This window comes from Saccostrea cucullata, unplaced genomic scaffold, assembly GCF_032062105.1.
Source record: "Saccostrea cucullata isolate Sc308-1 unplaced genomic scaffold, CSIRO_AGI_Scuc_v1 ctg81, whole genome shotgun sequence".
Classification (NCBI taxonomy): Eukaryota; Metazoa; Mollusca; class Bivalvia; order Ostreida; family Ostreidae; genus Saccostrea; species Saccostrea cuccullata.
In genome coordinates, this window is record NW_026931903.1 from 231,120 (window position 1) to 255,013 (window position 23,894).

At 34.4% G+C, this 23,894-nt stretch overlaps 1 protein-coding gene across 1 annotated transcript; it reads left to right on the forward strand.

Moving 5' to 3' along the window:
* The first annotated feature begins 2,272 nt into the window (after nucleotides 1–2,272).
* LOC134233985 (valine--tRNA ligase-like) lies at nucleotides 2,273–22,508 on the forward strand. The gene is given in 27 exon segments (XM_062716039.1): nucleotides 2,273–2,476; nucleotides 3,944–4,016; nucleotides 4,457–4,557; nucleotides 11,273–11,400; nucleotides 11,530–11,694; nucleotides 11,795–11,876; nucleotides 11,992–12,111; nucleotides 12,237–12,345; nucleotides 12,615–12,794; nucleotides 13,033–13,157; nucleotides 13,435–13,538; nucleotides 13,703–13,814; nucleotides 14,022–14,077; nucleotides 14,275–14,365; nucleotides 14,784–14,889; nucleotides 14,977–15,047; nucleotides 15,213–15,338; nucleotides 15,465–15,569; nucleotides 15,997–16,065; nucleotides 16,631–16,709; nucleotides 16,965–17,092; nucleotides 17,203–17,358; nucleotides 17,683–17,889; nucleotides 18,111–18,225; nucleotides 18,543–18,715; nucleotides 21,896–22,045; nucleotides 22,245–22,508. Coding segments are annotated over 27 exon segments (3,186 nt in total). The 5' UTR covers nucleotides 2,273–2,290; the 3' UTR covers nucleotides 22,314–22,508.
* The last annotated feature ends 1,386 nt before the right edge of the window (nucleotides 22,509–23,894 follow it).

Sequence of the window (23,894 nt, forward strand, 5' to 3'; positions counted from 1 at the left end):
TCGGATTCCCGTAATCTTCACCAATAATTAATTATTTATTGTGACGATTTGGTTTTGTCTCCCTCCCCCCAAAAAAACAACTGACACTACATGACTTTAAATAAAATTTTAAGACTAAAACTAACGTTGGTGAAAAACTGTCCTTCAAACAAACATACGCTTTATGCTGTTACACATACTGTGAAATCACATATTTTCGAGCGGAGGGGTCAAATTTTTCGAGGTTTGTGGAAAAAATATTTTATGGGGATTTGATTTCGTGGTTGCAGTATGTTTAGTAATAATGCATATGAAATTTTACATTTCGTGGTGGTCATGAATTCGTGGGTCTCTCCATTCCTCGCCAAAATAACGAAAATTAAGACCCATGAAAATTAGTGATTTCACCGTAATTTTTAGTAGGTATTTTTATCATAAAGTGTTAATAGATTACGTGTGAAAGGTAGATGCATGTTTTTGTGAGTTTGAGGGTGCATACGGTTTTTATGCTTTGATGGTCTACTGATCCCTTTTAACCAATATTTGCTCTCATTTTATTGAGTGAAAACGCATTTATGATTAATAAAATCTGAAAGTTGCGGTTATTTGACTCGAAAATGGTAAAGACTTTATAGAAAAACCTGTTTAGAAATAAAATATTTTGCACCAAATGATCCATGACTCGTATCACTATATTTCATAGTATATTTTTATAGGAAATCAAAAACACATACAGTGTATTGGAATGCTTAAACACAACGCAACATATCATTGGATTTTCATGTCGAATTCATAACAAATGCGTCCTCGTTCTTTTCTGACGTATATTAGATCTCTCCCCGACCCCCCTCTCTCTCTCTCTCTCTGACCCCCCCCCCCCCCCCCACACACACACATGTATATACAATTATATCGAAACTGGAAACAGAAACTGGAAATCATGCCTGAAAACTCTTTGTTATACAGTGCATACAAAGAAAGCATTAATCTTGGACAGTTGTAATGTAAATAAAATTTATATTTCAAATGTAACATATTTCTGTAACAGAATGGGCATAGATTTGTCAAGATGTAAATCAATGAAACTAATAACCTTAAAGAAACATCTGAAAAAAATTATTAGAGAAGATTTCCTTCAATATTGGTTTAAACAAAGAGATGATGGTTGTCTATCGGGTAAACTTACAACATATTTCTATATAAAAAGAAGTTTTGAAATTGAAAAGTATTTATTATTAAAAAATTTTGAACAAAGAAAAATTATATGCAAATTTAGAGTGAGTTCACATAACCTCAGAATAGAAAGTGGAAGGTACGAAAAAAAACTAAACTCTGCTGGAGAGCAAACCACCCTTGCAAGAAATGAAAGAATTTGTAGAATGTGCTACATGAACTGTGTGGAAGATGAGATACACTCACTGATTGAATGTCCATTATATAAGCATGATAGAGATGACTTTTTTAATATTATTGCTAAAAGTAATAAAAATTTCTATACTTTAACAAATAAAGAAAATTTTTTATGGATTATGTCTAATGAAGATGACATGTTGCTTATCAAGCTGGGTAATTTTTTAATCAATATCTTTAAAATAAGAAATAGCAAATTATGCAATGTTAAACAAAGAAACAAATAAATACAAAAGAGTAATATATAGAAATACTTTAAACAAACTTTTATTTACAGTATATTGATTATGTATGTTGTAATCCCCAACTGCTGTAACATCATTTATCTTTTGTTAGTTACTGCTATCAATTTTGAATTTCTGCTTGTATGTTTTTTTTTCCTTATTACTTGTATGCCCTGATGGGCCCCAAATTGGTATTAATAAATCTTATCTTATCTTATCTTATCTTACAATGTACAGTGCATTGATTGTTGTTAAACCCCTCTCCCCCCACCCCTTCTTGTTTAGAAGTATCACTTTTGAAATCTTATATTTCAAGGGGTACCAGGCTAAAACCGATACCCTTAGTTGATTAAAACTGGATGATAGATACAGTTTAAAAATTGAGAAGCTCCTCTCAGCAGAGGATGATACCCTTAGTTGATTAAAACTGGATGATAGATACAGTTTAAAAATTGAGAAGCTCCTCTCAGCAGAGGATGTTACCGTTGGTAGGCACAGGTGAGCGAAAAATATTTTAGGTCGGGCTCTGCATACATAAAATTAAAAAAAATCATAACGAAAGTGCCGGTGATGATCATGATGTAATGACGGCGTAACAATAATAGATAATTAGGCCTATATAACCCTATTTTGATTTGTATCATTTATTGATACAGTAGATAAACAATCACATCAGGATGGCGGACAAGACGGGCGACAATAGTCAGCCCCAGACTGCGGGTGGAGACGGAGAATCTCTACCACGTGTCAAAAGTGAGAAGGAACTGAAGAAAGAGAAAGCCAAGCAAGAAAAGCTGGCAAAGTTTCAGGCAAAGCAGGAAAAACTGGCTGCACAAAAACAACAAACAAAGAAGGAGGGAGAGGTAATAAGAATATTTAATTTCACATGAAGAGAGGTTTTTGAAAATATTTCTGAAGTGTTTTCTGGATTGACAGTTCTACATCTGTCAGTTCACGCCAACAGGTTGGGCACACACCGCCAATTGGTCATTTAACCCCCGTTTGGTGGTCATTCGCCCATATCGGCGTCTTTATTAACCACCAAATGGGAGAGAAAAATCGATCTGTTCACTTCTCTGGAATGACGTGAAATGGCGCATAATTTCAACTCATGGGGAATAAAATATAGATATTTATCTGTACTCTGAACGAAAGAAATCAAAATTTCAACGCGGACTTTTTAGCGCAGTGTCCTTTAAATATTTGACAAAATCGTCACCTATGTAAACAAATATGCGGTTTCTGTGTTTTAACTTAAAAAGAAAAATTTCCTCCATCTCGCGCGTAGTTGCACCTATCAATCATGTTTATATCTTCATATTTCTGTCATCCGGGCAACCGATCAATTATATAAACCAATAAAAAATCACGATCTCTTCCGAACTTGTGTCAAAAGACTGATTTAACTACGGAGGCCCATTAGTGTTAAGTTTCAAAAAGTAAAATTTGAGGAAGGGTAAAAATTTGCTTTTGATTCGTTTATTTCGTATGCAATGGCTTTATTCTTTATAAAAATAGGATATGCAGTGAATTCTTGATAAAATAATCGTTCGAAAACAATAATCTTGGAATAAAAACAAGAATAATTGTAACTGTCACTTTGTAAATCTTTTATTCAAAAATATTCAATAAATATAGTAGATACATCATAGATATGCATACTAAACCACAAAGGGTCACACAGAAATCGTAACTTCATCCTAAAAGAAAATAAAGAATAAATGTTACCTTCAAATGTAGAAAAAATGAATATTATGGCAAGAAGTGTCCACCATACGAGTAAGATACAAGGAGCCCGTTTTTAACGGGATTTTATACAGATTTATATAGACGCAGATTGAAGGATCATTCGAAAAGTTACTTCTCTAGACTAATATCACTTGTCTAAATGTATTTTTTACCGAACTATACACAAGAATATATTTTTTGGTATTGTTTGAGCAAATAGTTCCGCTGTCACAAACATCTGTGGGTTTCGTTTCTACGAAGTTCCACAGAAATTCCACATGGAAAATTGACTAAATGTTATTAAATGTGCGAGGAATATGTTAATTAAAATTCCCCAATGCCTAAGTAAATGCGCTTTTGCTTTATTTCAATGAAAATTGGATTTGAATAAAAAAGACCACCATTTGGTACGTTAATAAAGACGCCGATATGGGCGATTGACTACCAAAAGGGGGTTAATGACCATTTGGCGGTGTGTGCCCAACCTGACCAAAGATTGCTGTGCTACACAGCCCCTCAGTAGATTGACAGTGTAGTTGAACATGTTTAAAATTTGATTGCCATTAAAAATATATTGAATCTTTTTATGTTTCTCTAACAAGAAAAAGAAAGATTCTGGGAAAGAGAAAGTGAAAGTGACATATGATATCCCAACAAAACCTGGGGAAAAGAAAGGTAAGTCAACAACATGTCAAATCAATCAAATCAAAATGATACAGGAATGTCATTAGTATTCTATGTGGTAAACAGTGGTATGTAGACATGCTATTTATTTTATGAAACAAGAACTTTTGAATTTTGTCATGTATAGTTAAGATACACAGAAAAACGATAACTTTTATGATGCCGCTGAGAGAAATTATCCAAAAGTCACCTTGAGACACCATATAAAACAAATATTTCAGGTGTTGTGACCAAATTAATTGTACTTATTCCCTTATAATTGATCAGCAGGGGATGCTCACTCCTCCAGGGCACCTGATCCCACCTTTGATGTTTTAGAGGTCCTTGTTTGCTCTTTTACTGATTGTATTGTTTGAATGGACTTTTGAGCTAGAATACTGTTCGTTATATCCATATATTTTCTCCTTATTTTCATTCTTCGTGTATTTTAGATGTCCACTCCTCCATGCCTGATGCTTACAGTCCCCAGTATGTGGAGGCTGCCTGGTATGATTGGTGGGTCCAGTCAGGATTCTTCAAACCAGAGTATGGGGTAAGACAATAAGATAAGAATCCCAAACTAGAGTATGGGGTAAGAAAATAAGACCAGAATCCCAAACCAGAGTATGGAGTATGATAATAAGAGTAGAATCCCAAACCAGAGTACGGGGTAAGACAATAAGACCAGAATCCCAAACCAGAGTACTGTATAATCCCTATTAACCGCCCCTGCCCCTAAAAGCGCCCCATTATGTCTTTTTAAGCGGTTAGCTTCGCTAGCCGCTATATGGCATGTGTCGGCAACCGGAAACCTCCATAAGGCGCTACCTATCGGCATCGCTTTATCGCTCGTAACCTTATCCTTCTGCAACCAAAACCGGAAACTTCCACAAGGACCTACCTATCGACAACGGTAACTTCAGCAAATGATTTGTATACTGTCGGCGTAATACGCCCCCTGGTTAGAGATTGACAATATGCTGTGAAGTCTGATTAAAGCCAGCCCCTACTACAGTATATCACTTCGTACTAACGAAGTATATGCTGTGTATGAAGAGTGGCTATTATAACGATTATATCGAATTCTTATTAGTATATTTACCAAAGCATTGACAATATACTTACAACACTTACTTTTAAGAACTGAGAATTTGGTCCTTATTACATGTGTATCGCGCGATCGCGATTTCTGGCAACTGTTAGTTTATTTTTGAAAGTTTATTATACAGCAGGTTGGAGGTTATTACAGACTGCAAAACATCAGCAAATCTCTCGATCGAGTTTGATTTTCCTTGCCAAAGTATTAAGAAACACCATTTATTAAGTTAATACCTGAAAATCGCTTTTATAAAAACACCGAACGCATCTGTAAGTTTTACACTTTTTGTAACGTTTTATGGAAACAATAGGGTTACCTCCACTATGAAACGTTTGTTTTTCTTCTCTTTTCTTCTCTGTCTAATAAACAGATTATAAAAGCTCTGCTCCCAGGGATAAATTCTCTACTCCGTCTTTGATAATTTATAACAATCGATCATAAGGGATTACTTACTATTAGTTTTGTAAAAAATAATGGAGCACTTAAAGTAGTAAAATCAATTTTGAAAAAAAAAATGGAGAAATATATATTAATTTTAATCAGCATTGTGATCCTCATCTAAAAATCAACCGATATTATTTTCACAGAAGAATGAGGTATGAAAAATTTTGGCAATTAGCAAAAATTTAAAATATATACTTAATTCTTATTTATAAGTTTTGAAAATTTGATCAATTCCTAGGGAACGTATTATTAGCTGTGAAAATACTTTTAAAATTTGAATTTGTCCAATTTGTCGATTATTGTTTTAAACGTTTGAGAAGAATAAAATTAAAATACAGGTGTTTAGAGGCACATTGATAGAAAAGAAATCAGTGTATATTGTTTAACCGACATATTGAAGAAAGTGACACTGATAACTTCTTAAGTTACACTGATTTTTAATGTACATTTGAATTTTTAAATAATAGTATTGATTGATTACATAAATTTCTTTTTCATGTTTTATTTGAGAACAATATTGCATGAAGAGTATATGATAAAAACACCTTATATGTCCTTATCTAGATATTGTGCCTTATATTGTGCAAGACTTCTTTCAAATGATTCTCATATACCATTTACTTTATTCGAACATTTACTTGTTTGAAAAGTCAATAAAATATATTTCATAAAGCTTGATAATCTTGTTTACTCGCCAGTCTTCCCGTAGAAGTAGAAGTTTATAATATTTCTAAAGGAAGTATTCAGTATCTGTATCAAAATACAGAATGATCGATTTTAGAAGAAAAGCTGACTCCTGAAAGTTCAAGAGGTGGGATCCGTTGCCTAGAAAAAGTAAGCATCCCTCGTTGACAGGTTAATTATATTGCCGCGATGAGCCTACACAACTGAATCTCTCTGATATCAATTCATTTACAAAGTCTCTCCTCAGCCATCCTTTTTTCTCTGACTAGCCAGCTGTAGATCTACACTACTCAAAATCCATTAATCTAAAGAATTTAACTTGTCATTTTTTTAGTTGTTTGTTATAGTAGGCTTTACAATTACCTAATTTCAGATTCAATAGAGAATAAAAGACAATGAAATTTTCAACATCAACATAATTTTTTTTTATCCAGAGAACAATTGGATGCCATCAAGAGAGAATTTTTAAAAATGCACTTCCTGTCTTTCAAACTGAAGAAATCTCATGTTTAAATTTTGAAACATGCATTTCAATCTTATTAAAATTTATTTAAATGTTCCAAATCCGCTACCGCTTCTGAAACATCTAACATCCCATTCGGGGTCACATCAGAGCGACCTTTCAATTATGAATACATGTACAAGTAAACACAAACACTTTGGCCATGTAGATTCAAGCCTCGGTAAACAGTTCTCAAATTAATTCCACGGCTACATATCATCATTATTGATACTGTCTTACGTTGAATTAAAGTAATTTTGGAATAAATTTCTTGTATCTTCTGCATTCTGGCATCTAAACGTGAATAATCAAACGAAAGAGCACAAACTATACAAGATACCCCACACGTCATCCATAACACAACTTTTGCAATGCATATCTTTTTACTACAAAACTCCTCGGGTGTTTTGGTTGGGTGGTGAAAACAAGAAACCCATCTGAACTATTAGCCAGGATTTCGGAGGAACCATTTTCTTTGCCTAATCGAAGATTCACTCTTACATGACCCCAAATAGGATGTTGTTAGATGTTTGAGAAGCAGTAGCGGATTCGGAACATCTAATTTTAATTAGATTGCATCCATCTGTGACATCAGTTTGGAATGTTATTGGTTTAACTATTGAGTAAAGTATTACAAAAACGGAATGTCTGGGTTTTTCTTCTCTGATGACATTGGACAAAGATATGCATATTTAAATATCATCATTTTATGCACTTTTTCGGTACATATTAGATGAAAGCATGCTAACCGCTTTTCAGTACTTTCAGTACTTTGATTTCTATTATCAGAAAATAAGGGCCCACTGTACAGTGATTAAAATCATCTAGAATCGTATCAAAAGTCTGCCAAAATTTGAAGAAAATGAAAATGTAACTTGTCTATTATCCACTTTCTCGGTGGAAAATTAATCATGTAGCATAATTTGGGTGGATTATCTTCTCTTAAAGTATAGTGCAACATAATTTTAGTGGTTCTTTGAATTATTTTAAGTTAAAAAATGACATTAAATATTATGTGGAGAATATTAAAATAACCGCCCCCTTTTTAGCTCACCTCAACGAAGTTGGGGGAGCTTATGTAATACCCTCGGCGTCGGTGTCGGCGTCCCAGGTTAAGGTTAAGTTTTTAGCTCACCTGAGCCAAAGGCTCAAGTGAGCTTTTCTGATCAAAATTTGTCCGTTGTCTGTCGTTGTCGGTGTCGTCGTCGTTGTTGTTGTCGTTGTTGTAAACTTTTCACATTTTCATCTTCTTCTCAAGAACCACTGGGCCAATTTCAACCAAACTAGCTACAAAGTATCCTTGGGTAAAGGGCATTCAAGTTTGTTCAAATGAAGGGCCACACCCTTTTCGAAGGGGAGATAATTATGAATTAGAGAAAAATTAATGGCATTTTAAAAAAATCTTCTTCTCAAGAACCACTGGGCCAGGAAAGATGAAACTCATGTAAAATCATCCTCAGGTAGTATAGATTCAAGTTTGTTCAAATCATGACCCCCGGGGGTAGGGTGGGGCCAAAAAGGCCGATCAAAGTTTTACATAGGAATATATAGGAAAAATCTTTAAAACTCTTCTTTTCAAGAACCACTGGTCCAGAAAAGTTGAAACTCATGTGGAATCATCCTCAGGTAGTATAGATTCAAGTTTGTTCAAATCATGACCCCTGGGGGTAGGGTGGGGCCAAAATGGCCGATCAAAGTTTTACATAGGAATATATAGGAAAAATCTTTAAAAATCTTCTTCTCAAGAACCACTGCGCCTGGAAAGATGAAACTCATGTGGAATCATCCTCAGGTAGTTTAGATTCAAGTTTGTTCAAATCATGACCCCTGGGGGTAGGGTGGGGCCAAAATGGCCGATCAAAGTTTTACATAGGAATATAGAAAAAAATCTTTAAAAATTTTCTTCTCAAGAACCACTGGGCCAGGAAAGATGAAACTCATGTGGCATCATCCTCAGGTAGTGTAGATTCAAGTTTGTTCAAATCATGACCCCCGGGGGTAGGATGGGGCCAAAATTGCCGATTAAAGTTTTACATAGGAATGTATAGGAAAAATTTTCTTCTCAAGAACCATCAAGACAGGAAAGAGGAAACTCCTGTGGAATCATCCACAGGTAGTCTAGATTCAAATTTGTTCAAATCATGACCCCCCGGGGGTAGGGTGGGGCCAACTGGCCAATAAAAGTTTTACATAGGAATATATAGGGAAACATTTTAAAATCTTCTTTTCAAGTACTTCAAAGCCATGTTTAGTGATATGTATAGGGAATCATTCTCAGGTAGTGTAGATTCTAGTTTGTTCAAATCATGACCCCCTGGGGGTTAAAATCAAGCCCCCCCCCCCCCCCCCCCCGCAGAATCTGATGTGTGCTTTTTCCTAGCCAATTGCTCAGGTGAGCGATGTGGCCCCTGGGCCTCTTGTTTGGAGCAGTTTTCTTTTTAAATACTTCTGTGTCCTATATTGTTTAGACTTGCATGGAAGATGCTTCTAGTGTGTTTCATTGTACCAGTCAAGGTTTCAGATGCTGCAATTTCAGCAAAGGAATGACCAGGTTAATGTTTTTGGAGCAGGTTAACATTTTTGGTGCAGTTTTTGGTGTGGGTCTCCCCGTCTCATTTCCAAGGAACTATAAGCCCTATGTTGACCAAACTTGCATGGATGATACATCTAAGGATGCATACTACCAGGCTTGCTTCGGATGCTGAATCTGACCTAAATTTTCTGGTTGAATGAACAGGTTGAAGTTTTTGGTGCAGGTCTCATTTTCAAGTAACTATGAGCACTATAATGAGCAAACTTGCATGGATGATACATCTAAGGATGCGTACTACCAGGCTTGCTTCGGATGCTGAATCTGACCCACATTTTCCGGTTGAGTGAACAGGTTAAAGTTTTTGGTGCATGATTCGTTTCCAAGTAACTGTGAGTTGTTTAATGACCAAACTTGCATGGATGATACATCTAAGGATGCATACTACCAGGCTTGCTTCGGATGCTGAATCTGAGTGAAAAGGTTAGTTTGCAGGTTTCATTTCCAATTAACTATGAGCCCTATAATGAGCAAACTTGCATGGACGATACATCTTAGGATGCACACTAATGGACTTGCTTCGGATGCTGAATTCGACATACATTTTTTAGATAATGGACCAGGTAAAAGTTATGGGTGCAGGTCTATTACCAAAAAACTATAAGGCTTATCCATGTATAACATTGTATAAACCAAACTTGCACAAATGATGCATCAAGGGTTGAAAACTCTCAAATTTGCTTTAGATGCTTGGATTTTAATTACATTTTCATGAAGAACTAGTTTGGATTTTTTATATATGTCTATTTCAAAGTATCAGATCAAAATTGCATATTAAATATCTTTATTTTGGAATGTACACTTTTTGTTGGTTAATTGTGTGACTTTGCCTTATTTAAAGACAACATTCTTTGAGGTGAGCTCTGTAATCTGATTACCTATGTTTGCAATTTTCTAAGCGCATGGGGCGGTTAATAGGGATTATACTGTATGGGGTAAAATAATATGACTAGAATCCCAAACCAGAGTACAGGGTAAGATAATAAGAGTAGAATCCCAAACCAGAGTACAGGGTAAGACAATAAGACCAGAATCCCAAACCAGAGTATGATAATAAGACTAGAATCCCAAACCAGAGTATGGGGTAAGATAATAAGACTAGAATCCCAAACCAGAGTATGGGGTAAGATAATAAGACTAGAATCCCAAACCAGAGTATGGGGTATGATAAGACTAGAATCCCAAACCACAGTATGGGATATGATAAGATTAGAATCCCAAACCACAGTATGGAGTATGATAATAAGACTAGAATCCCAAACCACAGTATGGGGTATGGTAATAAGATTAGAATCCCAAACCACTGTATGGAGTATGATAATAAGATTAGAATCCCAAACCACAGTATGGGGTACGGTAATAAGATTAGAATCCCAAACCACAGTATGGGGTATGATAATAAGATTAGAATCCCAAACCAGAGTATGGGGTATGATAATAAGACTAGAATCCCAAACCACAGTATTGAGTATGATAATAAGACTAGAATCCCAAACCACAGTATGGAGTATGATAATAAGACTAGAATCCCAGACCACAGTATGGGTTAAGAGTTAAGACAATAAGGTTAGAATCCCAAACCAGAGTACGGGGTAAGATAATGAGACTAGAATTCCAAACCAGAGTATGGGGTAAGACAATTAGACTAGACTTCCTCTTCTTGAAAATGTCATGAATGAAGTACAACTGAATAACTAATAAGTACAGTTCAACTTGGTATTTTAAACATCAACATCTTGAATACCATTTGTGGAAATCAGTTGGAAGTCTCAACCCCTTATCCTTGATGAATTTAACACTAAATATCTTTAATCCTAGAATATCTGAATTCCATTTTCTTAGTGTCATCAAGTTCAAGGTAAAGGATTTGTTGAATGAATGAATTTATTTCATATGTTTTATGTTGCTGTCAGCATATGAAAACAGGTAAATATTGTTTATTTTCCAAGGGGAAAGACTTGACAAAGTTGAAAGATGAAGAGAAATTCATGATGGTTATTCCACCCCCTAATGTCACAGGGTCCCTACATCTTGGACATGCCCTAACAAATGCTGTAGAGGATTGTATTGCTAGATGGTATAAATGATATTATCTGATGAATTTATGAAAATTTAAAAGATAATACCGGTATTTCTTTAATGAAAGTCCTCAAAATATTTTTCTTCAACATTTATATAACTGATAATCTATTTATTTTTTATTTAGGCATAGAATGAAGGGGAAAACAGTTTTGTGGAACCCTGGATGTGATCATGCTGGTATTGCCACGCAGGTCGTCGTGGAGAAAAAATTAAAACGGGAAATGGGAAAGTCTAGACATGATCTGGGAAGAGAGGCATTCGTGGAACATGTGTGGAAGTGGAAAAATGAGTAAGCGCAGTCTTCAAAATAATTTCTGTGTGAATTATTTGGTATAGTTTACTCTCTGTTACAGTCTTTGACAGAAATATGATTTATCATTGTAATTTAGGAAAGGAGACAGGATTTATCACCAGCTAAAGAAATTAGGAGGATCTTATGACTGGGACAGAGCCTGCTTTACCATGGAGCCGGTAAATACTAATTAGTGGTGATACAAACAAGATCTTGTAATTGCATATAAAATATGTTTTTTGGTACATCACATCCAAAACAAATCAAATTTCATGCTAATTGGTTAAATTGTAGAAACTCTACAGAGCTGTAACAGAGGCTTTTATCCGTTTGCATGATGACGGACTAATCTATAGAAGTGTGCGACTGGTCAACTGGTCATGTGCTCTTAATTCAGCCATTTCTGACATTGAAGTAAGTTGTCGTTCTACTCTTTCAAATCGATGAATTCATTAAAAAATATATTTCAAATCATTTTTCACTTTTATGGATGATGTTTGTAGATTCTTATTTTTAAAATACTTAATTATTTACTTTAGGTGGATAAGAAAGAACTGACAGGAAGGACCATGCTTGCTGTACCAGGGTACAAAGAGAAAGTAGAATTTGGAGTCCTCGTGTCATTTGCCTACCCAGTAGAAGGAACAGGTAATCAAGGAATCAAGTTATCTTTAACTAGGTCAATCAGAAATTTAAAAGAAAAAAATTGAAATTGCAGTTATTTTTCCTTTCGGCTTTATTTCAGAAAATTTGCATCAATTTGTTCTGTCACAAAAAGTGTTATTTTGATAATTGTATTGATATACTGGTAGATCTCATGGTTAGTTAAAGTTAAAATATTTTATTTTTTCCCATGTTCACCATGCTATTTCTTAATAAATTCCATTTAATAGCAAACATTTGTTGATTTTTACCAGATGAGAAGATAATTGTAGCCACAACTCGTATTGAGACAATGTTAGGAGATACCGCTGTGGCCATACATCCAGATGACGATCGTTACAAACATTTACACGGAAAATCTGTCAGGCACCCCTTGGTAGACAGAGTAATGCCTATAGTCCAGGACGACTTTGTGGATATGTCATTTGGAACAGGTTAATTTGTTTTCACTTCAAATAATTACAGCAACTTGTCATTTTAATATTTTTTACAATATCAAAAACATTAGGTTAGAGCATGTGAAATCCTTGAATCTGTCTTCATGTATCTGATGGAATTTCCAATGAACATACAGTTGAAGTAAAAACTAGTGTTAAAAGTTTCTATATTTATGCACGTCTTTGATATTCTGACTTATGTAGTTAATGGAATTGGGAATTTTGTTAACTCTAGGGGCTGTGAAGATCACACCTGCCCATGACGCAAATGATTATGAAGTTGGTGTGAGACATGGCCTGCCTTTCATCACCATCATAGATGACAATGGGAATATCACAAATAACTGTGGAGAATTCTCTGTAAGTCTGGAAAAACAGATAGGCTTATATATTCTAAAATTTAAAAAAAATAGTGTATTTCCAAATAAGCATTGTGGTTAAATTAATATTATATCAGCTACTTTAAAAACTACCGGTAATTTTCTGTAAGAAAATTTTGAAAAAAAAATGATTTGAAACAAAATGAAATGCACGGTACAGTATTTCGATAAAATCCTCAAGGAAACACTAATAAATATATAATATCCTACCCATTACTTTTTTCCCACCTTGAATTTATTTATTTTGTTTTCATCAGGGTATGAAAAGATTCCATGCCAGGAAAGCTGTATTAGAGGCTCTGAAAAAGATAGGTCTATATATAGAAACAAAGGAAAACCCCATGGTTGTACCAACATGCAGGTACTTTGATATTTTGTACTCGATCCATTTAACTCAAATTTCAAATTATTTGATTTTGCATAAATACAGTATATGACGTTGAAATGATTTATTATTTGATGAGGTAGAGACACAACACATGCATTAAAAGGTTAATATTTAAAAACTCTTCTGTATAATTACAGTCGATCAAAGGACATCATAGAGCCATTGCTGAAACCTCAGTGGTACGTGAAGATGGAGAAAATGTCTCAGGACGCTGTTAAGGTACAAATAAACATTTTTAAAAAAATCATTGCATTGTTTTCTGCCTCAGAGTCTGTTTTTTTTTTAGTTTAAAAAAATGTAATATATGTAGCAGTAATGTTGAAATTTCAAATGAAATTTGCATATTCTAACATTAAATATATTTATGAATCTACAGACAATTTGAAATGCTTGTTTTTTTTTCCTGATTAGGTTGTGAGAGAAGAAGACAACGTGATGAATTGTAATAATTAACAGGTTGAGATGTAACATGGAAGGGAGAAAACATGGTACAACTGGTTAGAAAACAACAGGTAAATACAGGAACCAGTACGATAAAAAATGTGCTGATTACCTATTGGGGCACCATGGGATATTTATTTAGTGAGCATTTTAAATTGCTACACAGTACATATGATAAAAAAAAAATTAACATTTTAGTATATACATGTAGTTATAACAATGAAATGTCTTTTTACTTGTGAGTACAGTTTTCCTTTCTATTTTACAGAGATTGGTGTATATCTAGACAGCTATGGTGGGGACATCGTATTCCTGCTTATTTTGTGAAAGTAGATGATGAGCACGTACCACCAGGATTAGTAAGTATCTGTGTAAACTAAGCTATGTGGGGTATTGATTTAGGAAGAGGATGGTTGCTAGTGTTTGAGGAAGAGGATGGTTGCTAGTGTTTTAGAGAGATGCGCTAACTTAAGCATTGATGAATTCTAAGTTTTTAAATTGAAGAAGTTTTTAAATCCTGGATATAGAAGGGAGGGAAAACATTATCCCTGTTTATTTGTTTTATTTATTGATTCTTTGAGAACTGTTTGTTTCTAAGTAGGTGATAGATACTGGGTGTACACTAATGTCATCCCATTTTACTAGGATTAAGAGGAGAAATACTTGGTATTTACTAATATTACCCCAATCTGTATGACCCTATTCTGTATTATTAGGATGATGAATAGATGATAAATATTGGGTGTCTTTTAATGTTACCCTATTCTGTATTATTAGGATGTAGATGATAAATATTGGGTGTCTGGCAGAAGTGAAGAAGAGGCCAAAGACAAGGCTGCTGCCAGATTTAATGTCTCCAGGGACAAAATTTCGCTGATGCAAGGTATGCTCAATTTTCTCATCAAAAAAATCCAAATGTTGCTATTAATAGTGAAGCAAGAATTTATTTTGTTAAAATCATTGATTATAGATGAAGATGTGCTGGACACATGGTTTTCTTCTGGTATATTTCCCTTCTCCATATTTGGATGGCCTGACCAGGTAAAATATTTATGATATAAATGGGAAATGTAATGAAGGGTCTGAAATTGTCATTTTAATTTTGTGGACTTTAAAACCAAAAGAAAAATAAAAATATAATACAGGGTTTCAGTTTCAATTATCTTTATTTATATTTGTCTTATCCCTGGGATAATTTCTTTACAGACCCCAGACCTTGAGGTGTTTTATCCTGGCACTCTACTGGAGACAGGACATGACATTCTCTTTTTCTGGGTTGCCAGGATGGTGATGATGGGACAGCAGCTGATGGGGAAATTACCATTCAAAGAGGCAAGTAGTCATCATCCCTCTGGCTGAAAGTGCCAAAACTCTCATAAACTTTGTGTAAAAATGTAAGTATTAATTCTTAAACTGCTACTTGTATTATTCATAAAATTGTGTATTTTGTCCATGCAGGTGTACCTACACGCAATGGTTAGGGATGCTCATGGCAGAAAGATGTCCAAGTCTCTTGGTAATGTGATAGACCCTCTAGATGTCATCTACGGAATCACATTAGAGGTGAGAGATTATTTTCTCTGTCTCTGGTACAAAAAGTTCAGATTTATAAATCTATATATTTGATGTCCCTCCTTTTATTTTGAAATGAAATGAGTTGTAGAGAATTTACCCATAGATACTAAGCTGAATTCATTATAATTAAATGAAGAACTACAGATTAATTTCTTTGGCTAACTAGAAACAAAACTATACACTTTAATTATTGCTGCATGAAAATTTTTTTTTATTATCTCTGTTGTCATTGCCTTTTCACACTAACAAAATATTTCAACCAGCCATTTGAAATTCTGATTTCAACCATTGCTTTGGAAAATTCTTTAAAAGTGAAACCGAAAACTATTGTACATTTAAATTAAAGGGAGAAAGTTAAAAAAAAACTAAATGTAAAGACTTGTTTTGAGACATGTAATCTTTTTGTTCATTTCAGGACCTACATCAGCGGTTACTTGATGGTAATCTGGAAGATAAAGAAATAGAAAAAGCAAAGGCAGGACAGGTGTGAACATTTGAGGATAAAATCATTAGGGTTTAATGATACAATTTTTCTGTCCCAATAAGACCTTTTCTGTCATTTTCAATCTGAGGTGGGGTTCACATTTATATTGTAATTCTGTTTCAAGGATAAATATTTGCCATTGAATTTGTATACTAGGGCCTGTTTTACAATAATTGGGAAATTGTGAGTCCTTAATCAAAGTTTGCTGCAGATACAACTGCTGAAGACAGTTTGATGAAATGTTACGTCATTTGCAATACTGTTTTAATACTTTCTTTATATGCAATTTATCAACTGCATATAGCATAAGGAATGCAACAAAGAAAACTGTATTAATTATGGTAACAATAATTTTACTGACAAATTGGCCAGGGATGAAACAGGACTTGTGACATCCTCTAAGTGGACATAGACTTTCAAATCCCAAATCTTTTTAAATTACATTTCTTACAGTAAATTCATTCCTATGACATTTTCTAGCATTTGCTAGCTTTTGTTAATTTATATTGTGAAAAAAGTGTTTATGTAATTGTTTGATGAAACTTTCGTACTTTTATTGGAACAGAAAGCAGATTATCCACAGGGTATACCAGAATGTGGAACAGATGCACTTAGATTTGCTTTGGTGGCCTACACTTCACAAGGTACATTATTGGTCCTGTAAATACATGTGTTATAAACACAGAAGGCACTAAAATCAAATAAATGCAAATACTGAAATTTAAGTCAAATATACCTTGGTGATATTAAGAATACTCTAAAAAGATGTAAGTAGGATTGTAGGTTGTTTATTTATTGGGCTATATATATAATTTAAGTATGCACATAACCAACATATTGTTTTCCTAAAACAAAAATTATGTTTAATTTAATAAAAGTACCAAAACATTTCCTTTCAGGTCGAGACATAAACCTAGATGTCCTTCGTGTACAAGGCTACAGGTTTTTCTGCAATAAACTGTGGAATGCCACCAAGTTCTCCTTAACAGCACTAGGACAGGACTTCAAACCAGACGCATCATTTCAGGTACGTTTGCATTTCTCCTGTTGAAATTTTCTTCCCTCCTATGAATTTCAGAATATCCAAATTAAGTCTACATTTGAAGATATTTAATATAGTTTTTTTTTTTTTTACAGTTTAGTGGTAAAGAGAAGGAAATGGACCTGTGGATCCTGAGTCGACTCAGTGTAGCTGTAACGTTAGCCAACACAGGATTTGAAACCTATGACTTCCAGTGTGCCACCACAGCCTGCTATAACTTCTGGCTTTACGAACTCTGTGACTGGTATCTTGTAAGTATATGTACAGTGCATTTATTTGTATGTTTCAATGGTTGAATGATCTAAGATAGGTACATGAAAAAAACAAATAATTCACTAGTGTTGTGCCTGTATGTAGATTAACTTTCACAAAGAGTAGATAAGTTTGTATGTTAATTCACCTACTAGTACTTGGTTAGGTAACATTTTCAAGTTATGCTTATGTGAAAAAAAGATCTCTATGTAGTTGTGACTAACTCACCATGAAGAATTTTTAAAGATGATTCATGAAGAGCATAATAATAAATAATGTAAGGAAGAATACATATGCCATTGAACTTGTCTTCCATTTGACAGGAGTACATGAAGCCAGTTATTTATGGTACAGACGAGGAAGCTAAGAATGTTACTAGAAATATCCTGTACACATGCTTGGACGCAGGCTTAAGACTACTGCATCCTTTTATGCCCTTCATCACAGAAGAGCTCTACCAGCGGTTACCACGGAGAACAGAGAACTGTCCACCGAGTCTGTGTGTAACCTCATACCCAGAGGTCAAACAGGTAAAATATCAATCTAGGAAATTGGTGAAATGAGATAAGCTCATGTAAATCATTTAGAGTTAGTTTCTATCTATCAATAGGAAATAATTTTATCATACTTAGTTTGGTTACATTTTTAAAAACTTGACTCCGTTGCTCATATGAGATATTCATGATGTCAATTTGTAATGAACCTAAGCTTCATATGACATAGTGAGGATTGCTGACTTTTTGTTTTGTAGTTTTCCTTCAGAAACAATAAAGTGGAGGGGGAGGTGGAGTTTCTACAGAGTATAATAAAATCTCTACGTTCTACAAGATCTGATTATCTTCTGACAGGGAAAGATAAAGCTGAAGGTAAACCATTCAAATAAATTAAACATTGAAGGTGGATAATGTGCAGGAATTCCATAACTACATGTATATCAGAAATGTGAAACTGTGCACACTGAGCAATCAGTAAATTATTTTTAATATACTAACTCTCTATGGAATAAGAAGAAAACTCAGGAAAAAATATTGGTATATACTACATCAATCTCCCATGCAGAGTTGTTGTTCGTTACACTCACAGACACATGAATGTATGCGCTGATGGAAGAGACGTGAAAATGTTTGTTTACATTTTTGAAACACATTTTGAAATCGACGATTTCCCAAAATTTGATTTTCAGTGTTCATCAAGTGTACAGATGAGCAGACAGCTGATATAGTGAGGCCACATGAGACCCTCATTCAGGCCTCGACCAGTTCCAGTGCTGTCCATGTATTGACCAATCAGGAGCCACCTGAGGGATGTGCCATACAAAGTGTCTCAATCAATTGCCAGACTTACCTCATGCTTAAGGTAATCTAGCAATACATATCTCCACCCATGCTTAAGTAATAAATCAACAGTTACTTCACAGAAGACAGTAAACAAGAGCTATCTACCCCACCTCATGCTTGAGGTAATCAAGCAACACTCACCTTACAAAAGACTCATGGTAGCCAATCGCTATAAACCCCACCTCATGCTAAAGATAACCAAGCTCTACATAATCTCTCCTCATGCTTAAGATATGCTGTACAAATTTCATCTCATACTCAATGTTACAGTGCTCTACAAATCTCACCAGGTGTTTTTACCAAGCTCTTCATACCTCACCTAAAGCTCTATACAACCATGTTCATCATATCTTACCTCATACCCAATTTTACAAAGCTCTTCTTATCACACTACGTACTCAGTGTAACACAGCTCTTCTTATCTCACTACATACTCAGTGTAACAAAGCTCTTCTTATCACACTACATACTCAGTGTAACACAGCTCTTCTTATCTCACTACATACTCAGTGTAACAAAGCTCTTCTTATCACACTACGTACTCAGTGTAACAAGCTCTTCTTATCTCACTACATACTCAGTGTAACAAAGCTCTTCTTATCTCACTACATACTCAGTGTAACAAAGCTCTTCTTATCACACTACATACTCAGTGTAACAAAGCTCTTCTTATCACACTACATACTCAGTGTAACACAGCTCTTCTTATCTCACTACATACTCAGTGTAACAAAGCTCTTCTTATCACACTACGTACTCAGTGTAACACAGCTCGTCTTATCTCACTTCATACTCAGTATAACCAAGCTATTCTTATCTCAGTTCATACTCCATATAACCAAGCTCTTCGTATCTCACCTCATACTCAATGTTAACAAGTCTTATATCTCACTCAATGTAACCACATTTTCACATCACCTCACAATCAAAGTTACCAAACTCATCATATCTGACCTCCTGTAAAAAGTAACAGAGTTAGATTTTGCATTATATCTGGGATGTACATTATTTGGTAAATACTGTCTAACAACTCTGCATAGTTGTGAATGTATGTCTTATCCTCTTATAAAAGATGTTTAGAGATGTACAATAATAAAATATATTAAGAGATGTACTAGATTTAACAGAAGTTCTCTACCAAAAGTGAAAAATAAAATACACAGCCAAATACAGTATGATCCCAGAGTCTAGACTCCTTTTCCAAGTTTAAACAGATAGTTGCTTTGGTTACAGCATGTGCAGGGCACTAAGGTTCATCATATTTTCCCTCTTGTTCAGGATCATAAAATCCTCATTCCTCACTTAATCCTCAGAATTACTAAGCCTTTCATGTATAACAGTATTTGTGAAAATTATCTGTATCTCGTTAAAGCTAAGCAAACTTGGGAGCTTTTAATTCATTTTTCCTTTGACTTTAAACATGACATGTTTCTGCTGGGTATATTTTGGTGTCATACAGGTGAAAAATTACATCCAGCTATATGGCAGACATCATTTAACCCAAGGTCTTGATCATTTCTTTTTGTAAATATGTCTCTCATAATGTGATTGTTGGGAAAATAGCCAATATTCTGTAAAATCACCTATTTTGTGGGGTCAAGTTTTCATGGTTTTAGAGAAAAATAGTGGTTAACGGGAATCTGATTTTGTGATTAATACAAATGATAGATGAAGCATTATACTGCAGATTGATATCTTAACATTTCGTGAAGGACATATATTAGTGAATCTTTTAATTTTAGTCATTGATAACAACAAAAATGAAACCTCCACAAAAAATTATAAGAATTGTTACTGACCATTTAAGGAAATAAGTCAGGGTTGATGAACCTGGTTTATGATAAGATATATGAATCCAATATATTCTTGTAGACAGTCAACAGGCGCAGATCCAGAAATTTTTTCCAGGGGGGTCCACCTCAGTCCAAAAAAAAAAAAATTCAACCCAAAAATTTCTTGACAAGCAAAAAAAAAAAAAAATCGCCCAAACGTCAAAAACCTGCTCCAAACCTCTGACTGTTCATTCCAATTTAACACAAATCCGCATTTTCCAGGGGGGTCTGGCTTTTCCAGGGCGGGTCCAAGGTCACGTTTTACTTGCTTTAGCATATGAATTTATAACCATGCAAATTCCAGGGGGGTCCGACCCCCCCTCTAGATCCGCGCATGGTCAATCTCATAAGTAATGTTGTTCCAGAGCTAGCACACTTGTCTGATCTTACCTCGTGTTATTGTTTAATTGGACTGGTCTACTTTAAGAGCACTCTTTATTTCTGACCTTGATAGACAGTACAAACTGAATTTCTCAAGGTCTGCATAACAGAGTCCTTCTTTTTATCATGTTTGCCAATGCAATGGATTAAGAGAGTTTTACATTTCCTGCCTCTTATGGTTACCTACTTGTAGCATTCTTATTCCAAAGGATATGAAAATTTTCATCTGTTTCCACATGCTCAGAATGCAAAGCTATTGCTTCCATACTACATGTACTGGTATTAATTTTAACAAGATTCTTATTTTTGTGCATTTACCTAAATTTGTGCATGTGTTAATTCATGTATACCACCAATACCATGTTTTATTTCCTGTATGTTAACAATTCTGTTCAGTTCATATACTCAGTCATCTTCCCACTGTCAAGGAATGTGATATCATTCCTCTATGGTCATCCAAGGTCATTGACGTTATCTCAAGTTCAGACAGTTTGAGTGTAATGGAGCCCTTTATTTTTGATTTGTTTAGTGTTACCCCTGTTTTCTCTTCATGCTTCTGGTCAAAGACTTTCCTCACTGAGTTCATTTAGCCATGACACAGCAAAATCCAAAACTATTAATGCCTAGCTTGTAATGTATAAAATTGCAGGTTTTACTGCAGCCATTAAGTATTGCACAATGCACTATTTTATCAGTTTTAGTGAAGTTAACTGCAGCAAGCCACTAAAATCCAGCATATAGTTACTGCTATAAAACACTGATATCAAATATTCAATACAATAAAAAGAGTATACGTTGCTGTAGTGAACATGATAAAGGCATAAAAATTGTACACTGCAAGCACCATTAATATTAAATTGTATCGAAATGTTGATTTGATGTACTCAACTTGAGGACACAAATACTATAAAATGCAAAGTTTTAGGCATTTAGTCTTAAATTTCCAGTGTAAAACTTTACAATTTATTAATATGACATACTTGTAGGGTCTGATTGATTTTGAGAAAGAGAAGGTGAAGTTAGATAGTAAGAAAGAAAAGCTTGTATCCCAAATGACCAAGCTAAAGGAGGCTGCTGCAGTACCAGGGTATGAAGAGAAAGTGCCCGAAAAAGTCAGGATTCAAAACACCGAGAAGGTAAGCTACAGCAAGAACAAAATTGTATGATAACAGAAAAAAATATGAAAAAATGTGTTTTGGAAATATTTTACAGAAACCATGTTGAACATGTTATATGAATGAAGGGGAAAAGCGGTGTTAAAAAAAATAGTTATAAACAAATATTTTTTTATGTCGAAAAGAATCTTTTCATAATTTTCTCTTTTTGTTTTTGCAGATGAATGAAATCAATATTGAAATGGAGAAAATCACTGAAGCTTTGGCCACAATAGCAAAACTACAATGATTGGAACTTAGTGACTGTATCATATTTATGACATTTTTATTCCCGATAACCGTGTTTCCTTTTTGCAATATTTATTGTACTATGAACATAAGGTTGGAATTCAAACACACAGAGTACGAAGTGGACGGAGATAGGAGATTGAATTGTCAAGCTGTAGTGTAACAGAAACCATAAATGTAAAGCTTGTGAAAATAACTGTCTCAGGTTGTGTTTACTTAGAGATAATTTAACATTAGTTCACCTGTTGGGCTGTCACACAGGTGATGATGTATGAAGCTCTATAATGTCTCCAGTCTGAGGGCTTCTTCATCATACACCTACACATAAACAGCAGCTGAGTCCTAAATCTGCAGCTGGTACACTGTGGTTATGTGTCAGAGGACTTTGCCATGAAGTTGGAATTTAAAATTTTGAAAAAAAAAAGGTTGTGAAGTTGTGTTCTTGTCAAGAACATCATATACTTGGTATAACAATGACATCTACTGTGAAATCATCATTGTTTGAGGGGGTGGGGGGTGGAGGGGGCAATGTTTGTAGATTATGTTGGCAGTCCGTCTGTCTGTAAACAATTTTTCAAAACGGTACACTGATTTCAATATAACTTGGTTATGTGATACATAAAATAGGATCTTTGCGATGAAGGTGGCCATGGTTTAAAAAAAATTTTGAGAAAAAAAAATGTTGTGAAGTTGTGTTCTTGTCAACATAAAAACATCATATACGGTGATGCCATGGTATAAAAATGAATTTTCTGAGAAATTCCTTTAAAACGCTACTCTTTCTACAGTAATCATCATTGTTTGAGGATTTCAATATTACTTGGCACACAAGTAGACTACACTAAGATACATAGAATAGTGCATCGGTTTTTGATTTCGATGAACGATGTTGCCATGGGAATTTTCAATAAAACGTTCTGATTTCATTATCACTTAGATCGGTTTTTATGTTGGAATTCCTTTAAAAACAGTTTTTTATTTCAATATAACTTATCACACAATGAATACTACATCTGCCAGTTTTTTTTTTATTGATTCATTGAATCTTTTGTAAAAACAAGTACTAGTAACCAATGCAATCATGTCCCAATGAAGAAGTAAAAGAGTAAGAGCCACTTTGGGCCTTATTTAGCCCTGAGAATTTCTGAAAAATCAAAATGGCTCAGTTTAGGTTGCAAATGCAGTATTTATCATTTGGAGTGTTGGTGACCACATATTTATTAATCATGACGTAATTTTCCCTCTAGTCAATGCATTATGATGTCATAAAATGCGTAATTTTCTTCATATCCTGCAAACTCCTTTGAAAATGGCCAAAATTTAAAGTATTTTTTCAACATTTCATATAGAGCACAACCTCTGATCCAGAATATGCAAATACATTATGAAAGGTATGTTTCTGAAGATCAAAAAAACAGGTTTTATTTTTTGGATCGTGGGCTGTGCTCATATTTTAATTCTTTGCTGAAGGTAGTCAAATACGCATGTTATCTGCAAATTTCAAGAACATTGCAATTTCTCAAAGCCGTTTTCCAGCCTGGATTCTCAAAAAGAAATTTTATTATAGGAAATGAAAGCACCA